General features: G+C 43.2%; 1 protein-coding gene across 1 annotated transcript; it reads left to right on the top strand.

Annotated features, from left to right (window-relative positions):
* The first annotated feature begins 890 nt into the window (after positions 1 to 890).
* On the top strand, positions 891 to 24495 carry LOC148868311 (uncharacterized). The gene is made up of 10 exons (XM_088971155.1): positions 891 to 1730; positions 2187 to 2217; positions 2309 to 2457; positions 3521 to 3612; positions 3723 to 3730; positions 3840 to 3911; positions 5102 to 5269; positions 6975 to 7070; positions 8532 to 8654; positions 24074 to 24495. The coding sequence occupies exons 1-10, from the start codon at positions 1711 to 1713 to the stop codon at positions 24170 to 24172; spliced, it is 858 nt and encodes a 285-aa protein (XP_088827281.1). The 5' UTR covers positions 891 to 1710; the 3' UTR covers positions 24173 to 24495.
* The last annotated feature ends 326 nt before the right edge of the window (positions 24496 to 24821 follow it).

Here is a 24821-nt window from a genome sequence, read left to right as displayed (position 1 = left end):
AGAACTTTGTCTATGCCTACCCACAATATATTATCTCCCATAAAATGAGAACATCCCTCATTGCATAATACTATGTAGAGGATGAGATGTGTGGTGGCGATGAACATGGACAAAGGTATAATGGGCAGGAGATCTGGACTCTTTAGGATGCAGGATCTCTTGCCAGAGTCTACTCACAAAACACTATTCCCATGAATCGAAAACACCGATGATATATTCTCCATGTGTGACTGCAATGTTATGTGGACAAACACTGGGCAGGAAATCCGGACTTACTACCTTAGAGGGTTGCAAGATGTTTGGTCGGCAGAAGATCTCAAATCCATATTTAAAGTGAAAGAGCTGTCCAAGCATACTGTCCCAATATCCAAATCCAAGTTGCACTTGCACGGATGAAATTCTCACATCCAACTGTAATTGTAACGGTCCCTAACGGTTTGTGCGTAAAAGAATAATATCCCGTCAAACCAACCGATTAGAATCTTTCCCCAAATTGTATCGTAGTTCATGGAGGCGGCCCCGCACGACTGCATCTTATGACCATCGGATGAGAATACGACCATGATATGCACTATAACTGTCCAACACCCAATCAGTCCGTGTCGATTGTCGAGTCTCGACGTTGCTTTTGCCTGCTGCACGGCCCAAACGAAGGAAGGAGAAGAGTCGGTCCGAACTTCGAAGAATCCAACAAAGCTTTTCGGATTCTCGATTGACGGAGGCGTCTAAAGACTAACGTAACGCGTGCGCTTCCGTGTCTGAACTGCTCTCAATCAAAGTCAAAATATATGCATTAAGAACATTTAGAGCTAAAATGCGCTGGTGGATCGTTGTTCCCAACGAGAAAGCTATTTTTTCTTTATCTTACATTTCCTCGTGTCAAGTCTTCCGAGTTCCGAGTTTCCATTATCACCTCTTCCATCACCAGCTCTGTCAATCTATCTTCCCCAACATCGTCTACTCTTCAGCTCTCTTTCAATCAAGATCAGAAACCATATTTTCGTTGATTTTCCGCAGGCGAGACCATTTATCCCTTTGATTGAAGAGTGGCAACTGTTTTTCTACAAAAACTCGGGACGGTTTGTGCGTAAAAGAATAATATCCCGTCAAACCAACCGATTAGAATCTTTCCCCAGATTGTATCGTAGTTCATGGAAGCGGCCCCGCACGACTGCATCCTATGACCATCAGATGGGAATACGACCATAATATGCACTATAATTGTCCAACACCCAATCAGTCCGTGTCGATTGTCGAGTCTCGACGTTGCTTTTGCCTGCTGCACGGCCCAAACAAAGGAAGGAGAAGAGTCGGTCCGAACTTCGAAGAATCCAATAAAGCTTTTCGGATTCTCGATTGACGGAGGCGTCTAAAGACTAACGTAACGCGTGCGCTTCCGTGTCTGAACTGCTCCCAATCAAAGTCAAAATACATGCATTAAGAACATTTAGAGCTAAAATGCGCTGGAGGATCGTTGTTCCCAACGAGAAAGCTATTTCCTCTTTATCTTACATTTCCTCGTGTCAAGTCTTCCGAGTTCCGAGTCTCCATTATCACCTCTGTCAATATATCTTCCCCAACATCGTCTACTCTTCAGCTCTCTTTCAATCAAGTTCAGAAACCCTATTTTCGTTGATTTTTCGCAGGCGAGACCATTTATCCCTTTGATTGAGGAGTGAAACTGTTTTTCTACAAAAACTCGGGTTCGAAATGGTTCAGATAAGAGAATTGTATCCTTTTTATCCGTAGAACGAAGAAAACTTCGAGCTACTTCGATGTCACATGTGTATATTCGGTTCACAATGATTAATATATTTCTCTGCTGTTCCTCTGATTTAATATCAATTTCAGTTTATACAATTCCCTGTTAATATTTATGGAGGAATCGTAATGGAACCTGCTGTTGGCTTAACAGTTGAAAGAATTTTGGTTGTTAATATCGGATGTTGCTAATGCCTAATCGTTCTATCGTACTGTTTTTTTTATTATGCTAATTATTAGTTAATTTTTTAAGTCGTACTTCTTTTATCTAATTTATGTCATTCGTGCTTATTTTTCTCTTACAAAGGTGTTAAGGTAGTTCTGAAAAAAGAGGTATTGGTGTTTTTACTTCGCATCAAAGACCTTAAATTGTTTTGTCTAAGAGCTTTCCTTGACTTGAACTTTTGCTGATGCCCTTGGCCTAGTCGGATTGTCATGCCTATGTCGTTGGATGAAGTCAGAGAATCATTGCGTTTGATTTTTATTTGATCATATAAGTTGCTTTTGCCTTTCTTCTAATGCTTCTTCAGTTGACACTTGTTTGCAGTATCAGATAGCTCAAATGTACATGGTCATGAAGATGCAGCAACAGAATACAACGAGTAATGAAGGGGTGGAGGTTTTGGAGAACAGACCTTTTGAAGATGAGGTATTGGGAAAGGGGCAATACACATCAAAATTTTATCACTTGCAGAGGTACTCCTCAGGGAAATGCGATAACATTATTGTTGCTGTTATCTTTTGTAACCTGCTTGTCTATTGGCAATATATACAACCATTATCTCACAATAGGACAGAACTGAGTTAATGACCAGTTGACTTGGCACATTTATACTTGAATAATTTATAAACTTAATTATCTCCTTGCATCAGCATTGAAGTCTGGAACTGTTCAAATCTTACTATAGTAATCTATATCTATTGCATGATTACTAGGTACCAGAAGTGGGAGTGTCAGTGATTAATATGTTCATTTCTATTCATGCATCATTCGTGGACTCTGCTAGGTAGATTGACCATACCACAAAGTACCACAAAGGATAGTGATAGGCAATTCAATTATTAGTTATAGTAGTCCGATAAATATGTCTTCAATTACTTCATCTGCAAAAAGTTGATCAAACACATTATATCTCTAGGGATTCTGTATTTTGGATTCAGTCTACTCAACAAAGCTTTGTCCCAATATATGGGATTAGATGCATGACTCGTGTTTCACAATTCCACTCTATGAAGGGTCATACAAAGGAACCTGAGATTTTTGAAAGTAATATGAATCAAGCAGCAAGAATGAGATACACATATAAACTAACAGTATTGTGCTGTTCTTAAAGGTTGAGGCCCACATATCCTACTTCACTTTGAAGTTTGAACTAAATCATACTAGTCTATGATGCCTGGGTGCAGATGCCAACATGGACATGGATACATATATGGGTGTCGCATTTAATATGCCTATGCCATGCTTCTGCATTTGGTTTATTGAAGCTAAGCAACCTAAATTTAATTAAAATTCTAATGTATATATATATATATATATATATATATATTACATCTTTTATAGTATAATTTGGTAAAACAATCATTTTATGTATCTTAGAAGTGTTAAATTGTTAACACTATAAAGTATACCGTAGAAGTCGTAAGTTGTTTGTTGCTTCACAGAAACAACACCATGGTTAACCTCTCTTTTATCTGTACCTTTTACTTTTCCAATGGAAGACTTACAATTTCTAATTCCATTCACTAATTTCTACAGCAAGGCTCCTGCTTGGCTCACAACTTTTGCACCCTCTGATGCTCTCCTCATGCAAGAGGAAGCTTGGAATGCATACCCAAGATGCAAAACAGGTTTGCCTCAGAAATAATCCTCCCATGTTTACTTGTCCTTTTCCTTTCCTGAAGCTTGTACTGATTAATACCTTCTTTGATTCCTTGAAATTGGATGGGATATTACACAGTTATCAAGGTAAAATCTTTTACTTTTATGATTTATGTTTTCACACTTCCTGGTAGCAAGCAAACCTTTGGATTTTAGAAAACATGAATGATCCCTTTCTTTCCTTTAATTTTTGCAGTGCCCTTACTTTACCAGGTTCTCTTTAACCATTGAAACTGTTCATAAAGCTGATAACGGGTGCTCAGAGAATGTAAGTTTCTTCAAAAGTTTTAAGTAAGATTAATTGTATCTCCTGATTTTTAGGACTCTTAGCTAAATTTACACTTCAGATATTCATTCTCCAAAAAGAAAAAACACATAGCCCTCTAGACATACAGGCAGAAATAATCCTTTGATATTAAGAAAACTAAGAAGATTTCAAAGAAGGAGGTCCAAGACCATAAACATTTAAACATTGATTTCTTATTCTTTCTCATTCATCTAGTTGGACCCACCCAAGATGGAAGTCTATCCTTCTTTCACATTTGACGAATAGAAGCCAGTGGCTTCAAACTGATGCCAAAAGAGAGTTCTGGAACAGTCTTTAAGGTTAGGTTTGGTTTGATAGAAAAAGAGAGAAAAAAAGTGGAGGGTGAATTCCTAAGAAATTTCACAAAATTCCTTAGAAATTTCCCTCAACTTTCTGTTCTCTCTTATTTTCTGTCAAACCAAACACAGCCTAAGAGCTATAAATTATTTAAATTTCATTCCAGTTTTCCAAACAGATATTGTACACAATTGCTAGGAAACCTACAACTCCTTCCTTTATTTATATTTGATTCTCCAGGAGTTCTGTCTCTGAAGGAATGGACCATTTTGAAGGTTTGTGGAAACTTAAAAAATAGTAGCAACTGGAAAGTTAAAAAAAAGAACCCCAAATCTGTTTTGTTACAATCTACAAACCTTATACAAAAAAAGGCAAATAAAGCCTGTAGAGAGTGAGATGGAGAAATATCTTGAATTCAACTCTTAGATTGTGGTGAGGGGTGACAATGGGGCTGTTACTAGATGTTTTGCATTGCAGTGGACGAAGAGGTTGATCTAATTAGATACAGAAGAAAAAATGAAGCAGAAATATCACTATGTGATATGTGTTTTTTTTTCTCCAAAAAATCACTACGGGATATTTTTTCTCCAAAAAATATCACTGCGTGATATTCATGTTTCATGATTGAGAGGATAATCTGCTTGTATTTTTTTGGGGAGGTAAACTGATTGAGTGGGTTAGCTCCTGTTCCTAGCTTGATGAAAGCCCTAAAATCAGGTGGAAATTTCAAATTTCCTAGATTTTTATGTTCTTTTCCCCATTGTATTCAATTGAATAAAAGAAGTGAAGCTAAATACTGATGGTTTGATTTCTCTTTGGTTGTTCTATTTTAATATTGCTTATTCACAAACTAGGTGCATGGTTTAAGCAAGGATCCATTGGCAGCAAGGCAAGTGGAAATTATTGATATAGCTTCTGCTGCAAGGGACTGTTGGAGTTATGTTGTTGGATCCAATAACATGGACTTTACCAAATTCAGATCACTGAGAACAGGCCGTGGACCTCTTCTGGAGGGATGGCAGGTTTGTAAGTTTTCCATTAAATGTTTATTTGAGAAATCTGCTATTTCAAAATCATTCTACACATCTTGCTGTATTCTAATGGTGGATGGTTAGTTGATGCTAATATATAGCAGTCAATGAAGTATAGTTGTTGAAATGCTATGATTTACAATACAATTCATGATCTGAGTTATGAATCCCAAGAGTTTCAAATCGAATATCACATCAGAATCTTTTTCTTAAAAAATCTCATGATTTATAATTCATACAATTTGAATCATTGCAGTTGAGACCTAGTATTTTTATGGGCCCAAGAATAGGATCTCGTCACGGGTCGGACCACGGGGAAAACCTCTTGTTTTCCCTTGTTCCTCCATTTTCTTGAGGAACCTATTTTGGCGCTTTAATGGTGATTTGTTCAAGAGATCACCAACTTTCCTCACTCTTTTCTTGACTGAAATTTTCGATGCCTTTATTGAATAATATCAGCTCCTTAAATAGGAGAGTCCTACTTTTAGGAAGACTCCTTGCTAATTAGGAAGACTCCCTACTAATCTATCCTACTGAACTGAAAAGATAAGATAAGACTGAACTGATAAGATAAGATAAGACTCCCTTAATCTATTCTACTGAACTGATTTACAATACAATTCATGATCTGAGTTATGAATCCCAAGAGTTTCAAATCGAATATCACATCAGAATCTTTTTCTTAAAAAATCTCATGATTTATAATTCATACAATTTGAATCATTGCAGTTGAGACCTAGTATTTTTATGGGCCCAAGAATAGGATCTCGTCACGGGTCGGACCACGGGGAAAACCTCTTGTTTTCCCTTGTTCCTCCATTTTCTTGAGGAACCTATTTTGGCGCTTTAATGGTGATTTGTTCAAGAGATCACCAACTTTTTTCACTCTTTTCTTGACTGAAATTTTCGATGCCTTTATTGAATAATATCAGCTCCTTAAATAGGAGAGTCCTACTTTTAGGAAGACTCCTTGCTAATTAGGAAGACTCCCTACTAATCTATCCTACTGAACTGAAAAGATAAGATAAGACTGAACTGATAAGATAAGATAAGACTCCCTTAATCTATTCTACTGAACTGATAACATAAGATAAGACTGAACTGATAAGATAAGATAAGACTGAACTGATAAGATAAGATAAGGACTGTATCTAGCTAGAATTAGATAAGACGAGAATCAGCAAATCTTGCTCCTTTTACTGCTGCTGCCGGTGGTGATATGTCATCCCAATAAAAGCGTCCACATCAGTATTCCATTTTGTCATTTCATTGCTTCGTTTATTATTATGTTTTTTACAAGAGACATTTATTTTAAAGTCCTTACTAGAATATTATTTAAGTTATTTAGGAACCCTATTGAGTTATTTTCCATGTACCCTGGAAATCTGTGATCAACATTGGTTAATGGCCTTTTATGTATGCTAAAATCAATTAACTCACATATGTAGTGCAACCAAGTGTTTATTTCATAGAAAGTGAACTGACCTAGAAATAAAAAATATTGAAATAAGGCTTAACATGACATTATGAAGAAAAATTTATTCACATGCAATGTCTTGTTTATTATGAGAATAATGAGGGTTGTTTGGTTAGTGTGCCAGTTAGACCATCAATTTTTATTTTCATTATCTCTTTAATCCTTGTCTCAACTTGATTGAGAGTTTATAAACTATGTCTCCATGTTGTTATTGCATAGGATAGGTGTGATCCAGTTATGACGGCATACAAGTTGGTGACAATAGATGCCCCATACTGGGGATTTGGCTATCGCCTGGAACAAGCTTTCCTTGCAGTAAGTATCTGATGTTTGAGAGATTGAATACTGAACTATTGTCCTCCATACTCTTGCTAAAGCTATCATGGGGCATCTAAAAAATTATTAGTGCATGACCATATGCTTCTTTTATAAATATAAGTTACGTTATGGAGGATATGCTTTCAAATTGTCTTTTGGTAGCTGATTAAAAATGTCTTTTTGTAGTTGCTTGATTCTAAGAATTTCTTGTAACTTTTTTTGGCAGGCAGGAAATTTAGAGGTAACATGGGCAGGGCTTTTTATATAAAAAGTAACTGTAGACTTCTAATTCTAAGTTTTTTGTTTTAACCTTGCAAAGTTTGTGTTGATCAAATTACAGTAATTTAGTAAAAGCTTTGATTTTTCAATTTTGCTACCTTGCTCACCTCTCACCAATGGAATTTTCATTCAAGTTGTTTCAACTTAAGGTTGCTTGTGATATCACTGATGTGCTGAATCCTTATTGTGAGGACATCTAAGTACTTATTAGATAAATCAATTTCTTATTAGGAATGCTTGGATTTACTAAATAAGTTGATAAAAGCAAAATTTTTCGTCCCGTATTGGCCTGTGTGAGTTCTCTGATGAGGCTAGGCAGCTAACTGACTGGTATTATCTTGACTCTTGGATGCCAATGTAGATGATTGAAAGCATATTTCAGGCAATAGTTTTGAAATGCATATTACATGTAATTTTTTTCCTGAACTGTACCTCCACTTGAATAGAAAGTACAAGCAATTTTTTTCCCGAACTGAACCTCCAATTGAATAGAAAATACCATGACTTTTTGACATCATGTTTTGAACTACTAGGAACAGAGAACTGACAAAAAATGAATAATGAATTTGTGTTGTTAACTCTCTTGTTGTTTGTCTTAATCATCATATTAAGGAATAATCATGTTTCACATATATAGTCATTGTAAGCTTACCTTGCTGCATATAGCCACTTGAACCTTAGGCCTTTAAATTCAAATGAGATTTTTCTTCCAATGGAGACAACCTATCAAAACATTCTGGTAATATTATATCAAAATAAAAAAGAAGAAAAAACTGCATATTTTCATTCATAAATTTATTTTCTAAGTTTTGTTATAAACATTCTTTTGATGACAATAAATAAAAACTTCCTTGCCACAATCATTTGTAATATGCAGGTTTCCTTTCCAAGTCAGTCACAATCATTTTGAACTATAGATATGTTGGTGCCCTAGAGGCCATTGCTTGGTGCAATAAGAATGTAGGTTCAAGTCTGTGAGTGACCACTTTGTGCAAAAAAATGCCAAAGGTTAGGTCTGTATCCAGTTTACCACTCCCAAGACCCTTGATAGTGAGGACCATCATTGGGTTATGGTCCTTAGATATGTTTATGCCCCCATTATACTTGAATTAATATTCTTACTGGAGCATTCCTTATGTGTTGAGTATTTTACCTTTTTTTCATCTTCCTTTCCTACAGGGTGAAAGAGCACTTTTCCTGGAAAGCCATGCCAATTGCTTTGCTTGGATTGATGAGTGGTTTGGGATGACCATTGAACAGATACGTGAGCTCGAGCGACAAAGTGATTTTTCACTAAATAAGGTAGTAAAGCTCTAAACTTTGATAACTTATCCATGACATATTTGAAATTGTCAATGTATTATCTTCTTCATAAACAAAAAAGATAAAAAATAGCTGTGCTCTAACAAATAATAGTGGAAAGTTCAATTTATGCTTTATTTTCATCCTTTGATATTGAAGCTTTGCTATTTAAAATTTAGTTGATACTTCTATTTTAGATTTGTGCCTGTATTGGATTTGTGAGTTGTGATATGTGTTCTGGATACATCACAGGGTACATATTCTGCTTATGTGAATAATAAGAAATCTGGGTTATCAAAATTAAATGATAATTTGGTGAACTTATTGCAATTATCTTGCCATTGATATTTATATGATTTGAAGGGAAACTGAAAAGTGGGCAATAGCACTCAGATTTGGAGCAGTTCGGATTTCCTACCCACAAGAACCCTAGCCACACCTACCCACGCCTCACTACAGCTATAAATTGAGAACATCTCCCATATTTTGCATGTTACCATTCATGGGGAGATGTTCCCAATATACAGCTGTAGTGTCATGTGGGTATGTGTGGGTAGGAAACCTGAATTGGATTTGGAGACTCAGCCTCAAACCAGAAGTTGGTTTTCTCATTCCTGAGCTAGCTGTCATGGTTTCTATTTTTCATTAACTTTAAATAGACCCATTTAAAAATCAAAATAGTATTAAGTTGGTGGTCAATTGCTTGTCCTTTCTGAATGCTCAATTATTCCTATCTGTTGATTTAATTGATCATTGTCTTCCTTTTATATGTTAAAATTAGTCCATGCTGTTTTGATACTTCTACCAGGCCTTCTATTGGATATTTGGCTGTATATTGTATACCAAGATATGGTGTACCACTCTATGCCCTTGGAGCATGTTGTTCTGTTTGTCATGTAAAGAATCCTTCATTTTGAAAATTAAGCTATGTATATAGAAATATCAAACCCCTTGTCTTAATCCAGCTTGCAGCCTTGCACTTCTGGTCCCAAACCTGGATATGGGAGCATTATGTTAGGTTTGCACCTGGCTGAGAACCTTTCCACCAAACTTATATAAACAGATAAACATGTATTTGCAAACATCAAACTGTATGGTATTTACATGCTTCATAAGAAACCACCCATGTGTACCTTGGCACCCAATTTTTAGAACCAGGACTGAAGTCAGGAGTTGATTTTCCCATTTTGTGAAGTTCATTCTTGATAGTCAGTATGGTGCCTAGACTAGCAGATTTGTTATATCTGTTAAAGTTCTAAATAGGATTCAGGATTCCCTTTACCTATCAGGTGAAGAAGGTGTTGATTCTTTCTTCCCTACCTAAATTATGCATATCTGATTGCATGTGTCATACTTGTTTCGTGCATGTTTCGTCCCTTTTCCTTAGGAGTTGTGGATCGATTAATCATATATATTTGTATTGCCCCATTATTAACCATCTGTATTTGCTTGGCTATCTTGGGTTAGTCCATTAGGTCCATTAGTTGGGTTAATTGGGAAAAGTGGGGGTATTTTGGGGATCCCCAAGATCACAAATGGAAGGCCAAGATGAATTGACTTATTGCTTAATTGGAGGGGTAAATGAGAGTATTTTTGAATACAGTTTAGTGGCTCAATGTTTTTGCTGTCGTCTTTGTATCTAGCGGTTTGTTTAATAGGTTTAAAAATGTGGATGAGGGAGCTTCAGGGGTTGTAAAGCCTGAAATGGAATCTTGGATTGATTATGGGTCAAATGAGGGGGATTTGTGATGGAATTTAATGGGTGGATATTGCTGATCAAAAAATATTTAATGGGTGTATATTTTTAAGTGTCTAAAATTCAGTGGTGGCATTTGATTGGTCTAGAGTAGATTTGGGGAGGCAAATTTAAGGTTTTAGGGGTTTGGCCAATGGGAAAGGCTGAAATGGAATCTTTGTTTAATCAATGGTCAAGTGTGGGAGACCTCGAGTGAAATTTGATGGCTGGATGTTTATAGTTGTTTGGAGTTCAATGGTGGTGTTTAATTGGTCCATAGAGGTTTTGGAGGGGCAAATTTAAATGAAGGTTTGAGGGTTTTAGCTAATGGGAAAGGCAAAAATGGAATCTTGGTTTGATGGAGAGGGGGTTCAAATGAGGGAGATTATGGATGAACTTTAATAGGCAGATATTTTATAGTGTTTGGAATTTGATGGAAAAGTTTGATATTCAATTAGGTGGACAAGATTGGTGATCTTGTTGCACAAAGTGTTCGAGGCTAAAGTTGATTCAGGGGTCAAGTGGAGGAGTTATGATAAGAACTGTGGCAGGATGGTAGATATTGAGTTCTTGGATCTAGTGGTAGGGTTCAATCGGTTGAAAAGTGTGTCAAGTGGGAAGTTTTTGGGGTGTGGGGTTTTTGACTTATCAGAGTTGCTAAAATGGAATCTAAGGTCAAAAGGGATGAGATCATTGGAATTTGAGGCTGAAACTCAGTATGAGGGGGGTATTTCAATCTTCTAAATCAAGTTGTTGGATCTGATTAATGGTGGATATGGTAGATCTTTTGGCATGGGCTGATATTGTGTTTGACTTCAGTGTTTTGAGGATGTGAGTGAGGTTTGATCTAATAATGGTGGTTATGGGGCACAGATTTGATGTTTTACTAGCTCTTTTAATTTGGATTGTTGGAAAGTGATGAAGGGTGATTTGACCCGATCTATGAAACACCGACACGTGGACACTGACCCAACGTAAGCGACAGCTCGACATCGTGGTCCGGAATAGCTAAGTAAATCGGCCCCAAAAGCAGTTCGCCACGACGGGAGCTCCCGGTTCCTCGAGCTACCCCCAAAGGAATATTCCGAGGCAACTTCAGCTCACAAGCTGAGAAAACCAACTCGCCCGAACTCCCAAGCGGACAAGAAGTCTCGAAGAATAGTTTACTAATGGCACTCCTGAAGCATTCCTAGCTCGCGAATGGATCACACGAGCATTTTGCAGGAAGCTTCTATCTGATAGATCGTACTGGTCAGACTGCGCCATATCACCTACTGACGGCGTAGTCCCTGTCCTTTCAACAGTCTGCACCCACGTCTCTCAGTAGGTGGAGGCGTGCCTGTCACCTTGGAGACATGTCACTCACCCAGGTAAGGAGTACGCCCCAACGGCCACCTGCGTAGCCCTGGCAGATAACAACTGCAACAAGAGATCCGGTGGCGGTTACGCCCAATCCCCCAAGGAGCACCCCTATAAAAGCCCTCAGGGCAGAGGAGAAACTTCTTCTGGAAAATATAGACTAAAAAATCTCTTGAGTGCAGGAACACTGCGCCACCTACACTCTTAGCCCTCGTCTTTCCTTTGATTTCCCCTACATAGTACTAACTTAATCATCGGAGTATTCCCACCGGGAAAACCCTCGAGAATCCTTCCTTTCCTCTTCTCAGGTCTGCCCGTTGCCACAAGGAGCCAGTCAGCGTCAGTTAGGAGTGCCCGGATCGTGCTACATCATTTGGCGCCGTCTGTGGGAAACGCTTCAAAAGGCCTTTCTCTCTAAACTTTTCCAGTCCTTTCTTCTTCCTTGAAACAGTCCAACGCTCATGGCCTCCTCTAGCAACGCAGGACGAAGCACGGAGATGGATAACTCCAGGGAACACTCCCAGCTTCCTATTGTTTGTATCGGACAGTTTACCGTCCCCCTCTCAGCGGACGGAATCCCCAGCTTAAGCGTGCCTCTTGCAATGGCACCTGTCATCGCCCCACTTCCTGCTACAGTCGGGACAACCTTCATTGAACCTTCGGTCGTGCCCCCAATGGCCAGCCCGAACCAGCTGGAGGACCTGGTGCAGTGCATGAGGGCCATGCAGGCTCAAATGCAACAGTTCCAACAACTTCAACTCTACCAACAACACGTACTGGATCAGGTCTCCCAGTATCAGTACCAGCAGCAGTTCTCCCAGCTGCCCCAGCCTCAGCTTCAACAGCCTCGACTCTCGCCTTAGCGCCTGGCTTCGCAGCAAGCCAGATCTCGCCACCAGAACGAGCACTCTGGCCGAGGAGAGGCCCCCCAAAACCTCCCAAAAAACCAGGCCTCCCCCCACGACAAACGGGAGAGATCGGCCACCCAGATCTCGTCGCGGGCGGACAGGTCGGGAGGACCCCGGCCGGGCAAGTCTATGTTGCCCCGACAGTCAAAGATTGGAACCCCAATCTTGGAGAACTGGTTCAAAATCCTAGCAGCAGACTCCAGGCAGGCTCCTTCTGTCCGCAACCATCTTCAGCGGACCGAGCTACCCCAGCGCAAACAGTCCTGGATAGCACGGAAGTGAGCAGCACAAACGTCGAGCCCGTCAGGAAGCAGAAGCGTTGACGCCGAGCTCACTGGTCCGTCACCCGCGATTTGCCCGAGCTCATGGGCAAAGAAGAGGTACGTTCGGCCGAAGCCAAAGCTCCCCTTCTCTTAGTCCAATCTTCCCTGTCCTTCGAACTTTTGGCGGTTCTGATGCCCAAAGACTTCAAACTCCCTCCTCTTGATAAGTACGACGGGTCGTTCGACCCGAATGATCACGTAGACGCCATTCAGTCACAGATGCACCTAGCGCGAGTCAGCGAGTCGTGCATTTGTGTGGCCTTCTCCAATACTTTTAGGGGAGCAGCCTGCACGTGGTACCAGAACTTGGCGCCCGGGTCAATCAGAAGTTGGGCGCAGTTTGCACAAGCCTTCACGTCGCACTTCGTCACCAGCAAGCGGTGCCCGCGAATTGAAGAAAGCATCCTTAACATATCACAAAGGGAGGGAGAGTCCATCAGGAGTTATATCAAGCGGTTTAACGATGTTTGTATGCAGATACCACGCCTGGACCCTGCTGTACGCCTGGCAGCGGCCAAGAAAGGCGTGAAGCATAAGGAGTTCAAGTGGTACATGGTCGACAACCAACCCGCGACCATAACCGAGTTTCTAAAACTTGTTGATAAATTCATAGCCACTGAAGAAGAGATCAACCAGAAGGGGGAGGGCGCATTAGAAAAAAAGAAAAGAGAAGAGCCACCCATTCAAGCAAACACTCGAAGAAAGAAGGAAACAACTCGGAGTGTGAAGCCGGGTCAATTGTTCCGAGTTCCTGCACCAGACCGAGCTGATTACACTCCATTGAACGCGAAGCGGGCCGAAATCCTGATGGCAATCAAGGACGCCCCATACGTGAAATGGCCACCCCGTCTGAAGGGGAACCCCAATGAAAGAAATAAGAGTTTGTATTGTAGTTTTCACAAAGACCACAGTCACATCACCGAAAGCTATAAAAACCTCCGCGACGAGATAAAGGAGCTCATCCGTCGCGGATATTTGAGAAACTTTGTACAAAATAATAATACTAATACTAATAATAACAATAGTAGAGCAGGTCGGCAAGCGGAGCACGGCATAGACGCTCCGGAATCCAGCAGCATGCCAGCCAAACAACCGTAGAGGCAGCCTCCGGACGAGAGGCCAGTTCGAGGAACCATCCACATGATAGTGGGAGGTTCGATTGTTGCGGGTTACACCTCAACAACAGCTCGGACGTCAGTTCGTGAGGCCGCCCGGGAAGAGTAGAACCCCCCAAAGCGGCCGAAGATGGGAGACCCCATTTTCTTCACGGAAGATGATGCGCGAGGGGTCCACTACCCCCATGATGATGCACTTGTGATAAAGCTAAGGATCAACGACTTCGAGGTCAGGCGTGTACTCGTGGACTCAGGCAGCTCGGCCGACATCCTCTTTAAAGCTGCGTTCGACCAGCTTCAGTTGCAAAGAAGTGATCCGAGGCCTACAGACACCCCCTTAGTGGGCTTCAGCGGAGAGGAAGTCCGCCCCCTTGGGAAGATAACAATACCTGTAGAGATCGGCACGTGGCCTTGCGTGGTCAGATTCGAACATAACTTCCTGGTGGTAGGGACCCCCTCTCCCTACAATGCCATAATAGGTTGATCGATCACCCATGTTTTACGGACGGTGGTCTCTACTTACCAACTTGAGTTCCGCAAGTGCTACGTTGCCGCCCTAAAGGGAAAAACCAAGGTGGCCGACGACCTCGAACTGGAACGACCCACGGAGCAAGGCGAAGAGCGAGCCGTGCCCACGGAAGGAACAGAGTCGGTTCTGACCTCAATAGTGGACCCAGCTCGGACGCTTCAGATCGGCGCTTCCGTCCAAGAGACTCTACGATCCAAACATGTAAGTTTTTTACTTTGAAATTTAGATATTTTTGCATGGTCCGCGGCAGAAATGCCCAGTATAGACCCCAGACTTATAACTCACAAGCTGAACACTGATCCTGTAGTTAGGCCCATTAGACGGAAGAAACGCAACCTAGCCCCGAAACGGTGGAAAGCAGTCGACGAGGAAGTCGAGAAGCTCCTCGCGGCGGACTTCATAAGAGAAGTCCAATACTCGAGCTGGGTAGCCAACCCCGTCCTGGTAAAGAAGGCCAACGGCAAGTGGCGCATGCGCGTCGACTACACCGACCTGCACCGGTCTTGCCCAAAAGACTGCTTCCCATTACCCCGAATCGACCGTCTGGTGGATGCGACCTCAGGGCATGAGTTGCTCAGTTTCTTGGACGCCTATTCGGGCTATAACCAAAGCAAGATGAACCCGGTAGACGAAGAAAAAACTGCCTTCATCATAGAGTTCGGCCTCTACTATTACAAGGTTATGCCCTTCGGGTTGAAAAACGCAGAGGCAACCTTTCAGAGACTTGTAAATAAATTGTTTGTGCCGTTAATCGGCAAAAAAGTAGAATGTTATGTAGACGACATGGTCGTCAAAACCCAATTCTCATATGAATTAATACAAGACTTGCATTCTGTTTTTGAAATTTTGCGTAAGTTTAACATGAGATTAAATCCGAACAAGTGTGTTCGGCGTGACCTCAGGTAAATTCCTGGGATACATCGTTAACCGGCGCGTTATTGAAGCCAATCCGGATAAGGTTAAGGCCGTCTTAGACATGAGACCACCCCATAAGTTGAAGGAGGTTCAGATGCTGAATGGACGCATAGCCGCCCTGAGCCGCTTCATGTCCAAATCGGCAGACCGCTGTCTGCCGTTCTTCAAGGCAATCAAGAGCAAAGGGTTCCAGTGGACCCAAGACTGTCAGCTCGCGTTTGACGAGCTCAAGAATTACCTCTCTAGTGTGCCGACCTTAACCTGGTCTGAGGAGGGCGACATTTTAGAATTGTACCTCTCGGTGAGCGACGAAGTGGTCAGTTCGGTACTAATAAAGGAAGTAGATCGGGTCCAACGACCCATCTATTATGTTTGTAAGGTGTTGCAGGGAGCAAAAACGAGATACCCAGAGATGGAGAAGCTAGCATACGCATTGATAATTGCAGCTCGGAAGCTCCGCCCGTACTTCCAAGCTCACACTATTATTGTCCTTACCGAAAAACCTCTGAGACAAGTCTTGCTTAAGCCCGAGGTCTCTGGCCGATTGACGAAGTGGGCCATTGAGCTCAGCGAGTACGACCTCCAGTACAAGCCATGAACTGCCATTAAGGCCCAAGCCTTGGCAGATTTCATAGCCGAATGTACGTTCAGCTCCGAAGTTCCCAGTCCGGTCGAGCGCGAGACTCCCCCTCGGGTGAGCTCGGAGCTCTCGGATCGGTCGAGCACGAACCCCGTGAAGTAGTAGCCAGTGTGGCACCTCTCCTAGCTCGGCCAACCGCGAGCTGGGATGAGGAGCCCTGGATCCTTCACGTAGATGGCTCCTCGAACCAACAGGGCAGCGATGCTGGAATAGTGTTGCGTGGCCCAAGCGGCATAAAACTAGAGTACGTGCTACGTTTCGAGTTCGAGGCATCCAACAATGAAGCAGAATACGAGGCGTTGATAGCTGGACTAACTCTAGCCAGAGAAGTAAAAGCCAAACACATTGTTATCTGCAGCGACTCCCAGCTTGTGGTCAACCAAGTCACCGACCATGATCGCCTACTTAGCCAAAGTCAGAGAGACCCTACTCAACTTCCAATCACACTTCATCAGACATATCCCTAGGTCGGAGAACGCTGAGGCCGACACCCTGTCCAAGTTAGCCAGTACTAGCGACATCACCATGAGAACCGTGTACATAGAGGAGAGCCGAGCTGGATTGACCCGAGTGCGAGCTTCTTACTACATGGGAACCTCCATGCAGACCGCAATGTAGCCAGAAGGGTCTGTGCGGTGGGCACTTGGGGGACAGGGCCTTCGCCCAAAAGGCACTTCGACAAGGGTACTATTGGCCAACAACAATGGCATATGCTATTGAGCTCGTCAAAAAATGTGAGAAATGCCAATATTCACCACCAACCCGCTGCTGACCTCAAGTATCTCACCAGCCCGTGGCTCTTCGTGCAGTGGGGCGTCGATCTACTCAAGCCATTCCCGCCAGCAACGGGAGGAAGAAAGTTCTTAGTAGTGGCGGTGGACTATTTTACCAAGTGGGTAGAAGCCGAGCCTCTCGTGACGATCACAACCCGAAATGTCCAAAACTTCTTTTGGAAGAGCATCATATGCCGTTTCAGACTACCTCGGGTATTGATTTCCGACAATGGCAAAACAGTTCGAAGACATCAAATTTCAAGATTGGTGCAGAGACATGGGGATCCAACAGAACTTCACTTCAGTCGCGCACCCTCAAGCAAACGGTCAGGCAGAAGTCACGAACAGAGCTATCCTCCGCGGACTAAAAGCACAGCTGGACTGAGCTAAAGGATTGTGGGCAGACGAACTACCGAGTGCCTTATGGGCCTACCAAACCACGAAAAAGACCGCCACGGGAGAAACACCCTTCAACCTCACCTATGGCACTGAAGTAGTGATTCCCGCAGAGATCGAAGTACCTACGTTGTGCCTGGAAGCGTACAACGATCAAACCAATGAAGATGAGCTACGTACCAACCTCGACCTACTCGATGAAGTGAGGGACCTCGCGTACATTAGGACTGCAGCCTAGCAGCAGAGAGTAGCTCGATACTATAATGCCAGGGTCAAGAGGCGAAATCTTCGTGTTGGCGACTTGGCCCTTCGAAAAGTTATGGTGCCTGAGCCCGGTGCTGGCAAGCTCGGGACCAACTGGGAAGGTCCTTATCGAGTGAAACGAGTGCTCGGAGAAAGAACATATGAACTCGAGACCCTCGAAGGGAAATAAGTACCTCGAGCATGGAATATTGTCAACCTGAGGCAATATTACCTTTAAAAATCCAGGAGCGGACCATGAGTCTCTCCCAAAGCCTAAGTGCCAGAATACCGAGCTAACATGACCTCGGCACAAGAATACCCCAATTGCCACTTCGGTCTGGGAGAAATTCAGGAGCGGACCATGGTCCCTCCCAAAGCCTAAGGGCCAGAACACCGAGCTGACAAAGACCTCAGCGTGAAACGACAATGGCAAAGGCATGAAAACATTAAAAGCATAAGTAATTCGGGTATAAACCCCGCGAAACATAGTTTGTTCCAATACGTTGGTCGAATTGAGAAAAAGCCAACCGATGCTTAGTTTGGGCATATGTTGCAATCACTCCGTGATATAGCACGCGGGCCTTAAACGTGACAAATCGGGATAATGCCTACCAAAGAGCCCTACTTCAGGTTTGTAATTTCAACAGTTCAAGTGATGAGATTGCTCTAGTAAAAGTAAAGTCCATCATACTCAGAAGGAAGAATTCATTCATTCATTCAAAAAAAAAATGATGATGAAAAATGAATGACGGGTGCAATAACCGAGCTAAACGAGCTTGGGCAAGGTTCCATTGCCATAGGGCACAACCGCCCAACTGAAAAACTTGTGAAAGACCGGGTTTATAGCACCCGGAAGCCACGAAAGCCCAGAGAAACACCACCTCAGGAATCTGCCTCCTCTTCCTTCGGAGAATCGGGCTCCTCTTCATCCGCCTAGTCCGCTGTCTCAGGAGACAGACCCTTCATAGTAATGCCGTTGAGGTTGAGCCCGGAAAAGTTCTTCCGAACTAGCCACCGGCAGAGCTTAAACCCTGAGCGGTATGAACCCGAATCGTACTTCGCCTGGAGGTTGTGAACTTTCTGGGAGTCTTTAAAATCTCAGACCGCTCTCTCTCGCTCAGCCTCCACCATTTGATCAAAGTTTCGGGTCCGATTCAGAAGGGTGGACTCCAATTCCTGCATCTGCTGCCTGAGAAGCTCCCTCTCCCCCACCATCCTCGACAACTCCTCCCTGTAGTGTGCGCTCTCTTCAGTAAGCCGAGCGATTTGAGCTTCCTGGTCATTAACGAGCAACTCCTGAGACTCGCTCCCCTTGCGGGTATGCTGGAGCTCGCCCCGGAGCCGGTCGAGCTCGCCCTGGAGCCTCTGGTTAGTGGCACGCTGGTCGAGAGCGTCGACGCGATGGATGTGCGTCTGGAGAGCCATGGCATGAATGGTAGTATTCACTTGTCGACAAGAAAGATCAGAAGACAACGGGAAAGGGTAAAACAAGAGAAGAAGAAAGGTCACTTGCTTCCATGCAGTGAGCAGAGGCGAACGTGGATAAATCCCCGGGCTCCATGTTCCCCCACTGATCGATTTCCTCATTGGTAATCGCTTTTTGGCTCCTCCGAAGGGCCACCAGATAGTCATTTACCCCTTCCCAGTTCCCCACTGGGAATCGGGGGTAAGGACGGGGCTAAATGGGGTTGCCGGATGCCTCCCCCGCCTGAGGGTGTTCGCTCCTTCCAGGGTTAGCCCACTAGTCCCCTTAGGGGGGCATTGGAACCTCGGGCAAAGGAGAGGGAAGGATCGATTCGGCGAACCTGAACTCAGTGCTCCTCGAAGGCAGGGTTCGGTCAGGGCGCGTCCTCTTCGCTTGGCGTCTCTGGCTGCTCGAGAGAAGACGACGCGAATCAGCACTAGACATGATGGCTGCCACAAGACCACAAGGTATTAGTCCGATAATAAACAATGCATGTGTACACAAGTCGCAAGGCACTATGCGACCTAAAAGACCGACCTACCCGGGCTCAAGCCTGCCTGCACGAGCTTCTCCTAGGCTAAGTAGTCTGAGCAATGGAAGCTTACCGACGCCCAGGACAACATCGTTTTCCAAGTGGCAGGGTCAAGCTCGGCCCAGGGTCCTGGACAACGCCCCTCCAAGCAGTAGGAAATGACCACCCCTCGGGGTTACGGACCACAAAATAGTCCAGCTTCCAGGCGGGAATCTTATTCGGCAGCTCGTATAAGAGCTTATAGCCGTGACGGGGGGAGAGGTAATAAAAATGCCTCTCCGGAGGATCCCCATGAGCAACATTCTTTATACAGAGGATAGATGCAAAAATATCAAGATCTAAAGGGAGACAATACTCATAACACAAAGATATTAACCATATTCCGAATGGCGTTGGGATGAAGTTGGACAATAGTGACGTTAAAGTGATTTAGCACCTCCACTATCAAGGGGTGCATGGGGAGACGCAAACTGACCTTGAGCTGTTCTTGAAAAATTACTGTCATTGGGACCATGCTCCCAAGGGAAGTTGCCGGTAGGGAGGCTATAAACCAGGTCCCCAGGGAGACGAAAAGGTATCAGGCTCCCTTGCCCTGGAAGTAGATGTAGTATCGCCAGAGGCTTCCCGAGCCTCTGGAACACGCTCCCAGGCTCCCCCTGAGCTCGAGGGAGCGTCGTCATCCTGGCTATCGCCCCTATGATGAGCATGACGTGGGTACCCGGACATGGCTAACGGCGATTGGGACTCACCAGAGTAAGATGGAACAAAGCTGACTGAAGAACTTGAGAAAGCTAGGCGAAAGTATGCGACCTCAGAATCCAAAGGACGGCATGGAAGAAGATAGGGCCTGAGGGGGGGCCCTACTTATAGCCCCCGCCCTTTCAAACTAACGGCCCGGATCAAAGCAGATCCAACGGTCCGTAGATTTCCTGACCGCACGCCTCATGAAAACCGAAGGCGATTAGCAGCACGTCCTCCACGATCGAGGTAGTCGCAGCCGCACGCCGTTCGGAATTAAAGGCCACCTCAGCACGTTTTCGGAATCCGAAAAGTCAGGGAAGACAGAAGACCTCTTGATTCCCGCGAACACATTTAATGGGGGTAGTCAATCAAGTTTGAATTTTGGTCAAATCAGTCCATCGCGCTTCATAAACTCCCCGCGCTAAGGCGCTCGAGGAGTGGGGGGCAATTGATGAAGGGTGATTTGACCTGATCTATGAAACAGCGACACGTGGACACTGACCCAACGTAAGCGATAGCTCGGCATTGTGGTCCGGTATAGCTAAGTAAACTGACCCCAAAAGCAGCTCGCCACGATGCTAGCTCCCGGTTCCCCGAGCTACCCCCAAAGGAATATTCTGAGGCAACTTCAGCTCGCAAGCTGAGAAAACCAACTCGCCCGAACTCCCAATCGGACAAGAAGTCCTGAAGAATAGTTTACTAATGGCACTCCTGAAGCATTCCTAGCTCGCTACAAAGTAGCTCGCGAATGGATCGCACGAGCATTCTACATGAATCTTCTATCTGACAGATCGTACCGGTCAAACTACGCAATATCACCTACTGACGGCGTAGTCCCTGTCCTTTCTGCAGTCTGCACCCACGTCTCTCAGTAGGTGGAGGCGTGCCTGTCACCTTGGAGATGTGTCACTCGCCCAGGTAAGGAGTACGCCCCAACGGCCACTTGTGCAGCCTTGGCAGATAACGGCTGCAACAGGAGATCCGGTGGCGGTTACGCCCAATCCTCCAAGGAGCGCCCCTATAAAAGCCCTCAGGGCAGAGGAGAAACTTCTTCTGGAAAATATAGACTAAAAAATTTCTTGAGTATAGGAACACTGCACGACTTACACTCTTAGCCCTCGTCTTTCCTTTCATTTTCCCTACACAATACTAACTTAAGTATCGGAGTATTCCCACCGGGAATCCTTCCTCTCCTCTTCTTAGGTCTCGCCCGTTGCCAGCAAGGAGCTAGTCAGCGTCAGCTAGGAGTGCCCGGATCGCGCTACATCAGAAAGGTTTCACATAAAATTTTGGTTGATCTGTGGAGTGTAATTGTGAAATTTGGAGTGATTGGATTTTGGTTTTTTAGTTTCAAAGATGATATTTGATTGACTGATTTGGGTGTTAGGTGTATCAAAAGAGAATCAAACGGGTTTGGCTGGCTTTTCTTTTATTTATTTTGGGGCTTCTTTTTGGGGATTTAGAAGGCTTGTGAGGGTCTTGGAGGTCATTTTGGTTATTCAAAGTTTGACTTGGGCATTTTGAAGGGGGATTTAGGGCTATTGGAATGAATTTTTTGGGATCTGCCTCAAGGTTTCATTTTAGGACTTCAAAGCTGATATTAGGGGTCTTACTCAGGGTATTCAAGGTGTCCTTTTTTTTTTTGATCAATAACAGAAGCTTTATTAAGAATTATGAAGCTTTAGGTACAAAAAGGGGGGGGGATAAAGAGTCTTGTCTCCCCATCAGAAAAATACAATGAAAGAAGATTAAAAATTAGCCCAAGAAATAGCCTTCCTATTCACCCCTTGCTTGGCCAACCCATCTGCAAAAGAATTAACTGTCCTTTTCACCCAGCTGTATTGTATCTCAATGCCTCTACATAGCCATAAGAATTTTTTCTTTTCATTATTGTAACTCCACAAGCCACTCTCCTCTTTCTTCAACCAGCTAATCACCACCTTTGAATCACCTTCCAAAATCAGCCGACTGATATTTAGTTCCCTTGCTCTTTGAACTCCTTCCAAAGCTGCAAGGATCTCAGCCCTAATAGAGTCTCCTTCTCCAATAGGGCCAGAGAACAGAGCAATAACAATCCCTTCCTCATTCTTGAAAGCTCCCCCAATCCCAGAGGGCCCTGGATTCCTTATGCTACTGCCATCAAAATTCTCTTTCCAGTTTCTTAACAGGTCAGCAATAGGAAAGTCTGAGAACAACAGTTCCATAGTTTTTAGCCAGTGGGTAGCCCTTAAAAGTATTAGGTCTAATAGTTCTTCCAGGGATCTTTCCTTTTCTGAAAATATTCAAGAGTTTCTTTCCTCCCATAGTGATCAACACACAGCTGCTCTAATACTCCTCCACATCATCTTCCCTCGCTTCTTAGGCCATTTAAAAAACGAAGGGGAGAACAAACCTTGGACGCTCTCAGGAGGGTTCCAAGTACACCCAAAGCGAGAAAGTACCCACTCCCAAACAGTTTCAGTAACCTTACAGGAGACCAAAAGGTGGTAACCGGATTCCCCATCATCTTTACAGAGAGAGCATTTATTAGGAAGTAAACAAGAATTGGGTCTCTTTTTCTGAAGTAGATCATTTGTATTTATTCTTTCCAGGAAAATTTCCCAACAAAAAAACCCAACCCGAGGAGGAATGGGCTTGCTACAAAATTCCTTAATCTGAAAGGACACACCAGAAGGGACAGATGACTGAGTTAAGGTTTCAAAAAACGAAGCACAAGAGAACGTTAAATTTGTGTTTTGGATGAGTCTTTTTAGTACAAAAGGACTGTGTTTGATGGCGTTTTGGGGCTCAAGTGACTGGAAGGTTAAATTTGTGTTTTGGGGGATTTTGGGTCAAGTCCTAAGGCTAGTGTAGGGATCTTTGGGAGTTCTGTAGAGAGTTTGGTTGGAGAGAGGATAGGCTTAGATCATGTGCTTGGGATAGGATAGGGTGGCTAAAATTGGGTGCTGACATTTGTGGAAGCATCAAGGTGGGTTGGTATCCCATTTGATTGTTTGGCGAAGAGACTACACTGGATTTTGGGAGAAGTGGGCTTTCAAGAAGCATGAAATTATGGCTTTATTTTAGGGCCATCATAGACCTAAAGAAAAAATGTGTTTGGACAACTCCTAGTCATGGTGGGCAGTTGAAGCATTGCCATTAAGTGGGCCAAACAGAGAAAGTTGTCTAGTCAAGGTGTGTAGGCATGCCATTTGACTGTTCAGCCGAGAGACTATACTGAGTTTTGACCTATAGCTCATTGATTGAGCCCAAATGGATTTTTAACGGACCATTAGGAAAGAAAGAATATTACATGTTGTTGCAATTGTTTCCAAGGGTCTGTAAAAAATTAGCTGATTCCATGGCCAAAGATGGGGTGAGTAGAGCACAGGTAGGACATGTTAATCTTTTTTTTTTTTTGGGGGGGGGGCGGGGGGGTCTGTTTTGACCCCTATTTTTTGTATGTACCTTAGAAGTCTCTACTTTCAATCAATCCATAAGTTACTTGTCAAAACTACAACAAAAAAAGCAGAACGCCAAATGAATTGATAAATTTTAGCATTTCTGAATAATCTGTTTGGACTTGGCACTAACATAATGATGAGAAATAGAAAAATCAGTGGCAGAGTGGCAGCTTAGTTTTTTGTATGTGATTTATCAATTTCATCAAAGGTCTTATTATTTATCAATTTCATCGTTCTTATTCTACTCCATTTCATTGGAAAATTCACTATTTGTTGTCTGTAATTCTTTATTGCCACAACAGAAACTTGGCAAAGAACTTTTGGTTGCTAGTGACGAAGAGCTTGAGGAGAGAGGCTCAATTGAAAGCAAGTGGTCTGTCAGGCAGTCAAACAGGCTATAAACAATTACAGTTGGGGATCCCTACTTCAAACTGAAACTGATGACCCAGCACCGACCCATCATTGCTTCCTTGATATCTGAAATGATATTTATTATATGGTCAAGCATCCGGAGGTGCAAATGTGATTAATAGAGGAAGTATTAAATAGATGGCTGTGGTCTAGGGATAAAAACCAGGCCTGATTTGTAATCTCCTAACTAGTCAATTTATCAGGTTTCAGAGTTTAGTAATTTGTAAATGAAGAGATTTTGTACAACATATACAAGATTACAAGTTACATTATTTATTTAGACTTACCAAAGGCAAAAAATATTTATTCAAAATTAATCTTTTATCCCCTTCACCCAAATAATTACCTCTCCAAAGGCGTCGAATTCCGCCCCTGTTTAACTATTTCAATTTCTATAAAGGGAAAATGTTGTGTAGGTGGGCCAAACATGTAATATTTTTTTCATGTGATCTTATACATTTCAACTGTCCATTTCAATATAACCTCAGACTTGTAATGTATTCTATATTCACCAAATATGAATTTCCATTTGAATGTTCTGCCCATTCAGACATAAACCAGATCATCCTAATTGAAAATCCCGTCCATGCCAGCCAATGGGTAATCCATCTTCTCGCCTATGCTTTGTTAAAGTCATTA

The sequence above is a fragment of the Nelumbo lutea genome, chromosome 2, assembly GCF_056320005.1.
Source record: "Nelumbo lutea isolate HS-2025 chromosome 2, American lotus-T2T, whole genome shotgun sequence".
Classification (NCBI taxonomy): domain Eukaryota; kingdom Viridiplantae; phylum Streptophyta; class Magnoliopsida; order Proteales; family Nelumbonaceae; genus Nelumbo; species Nelumbo lutea.
Note: the sequence above shows the minus strand (reverse complement) of the source record. Positions and strands in the feature narration are given on the sequence as shown.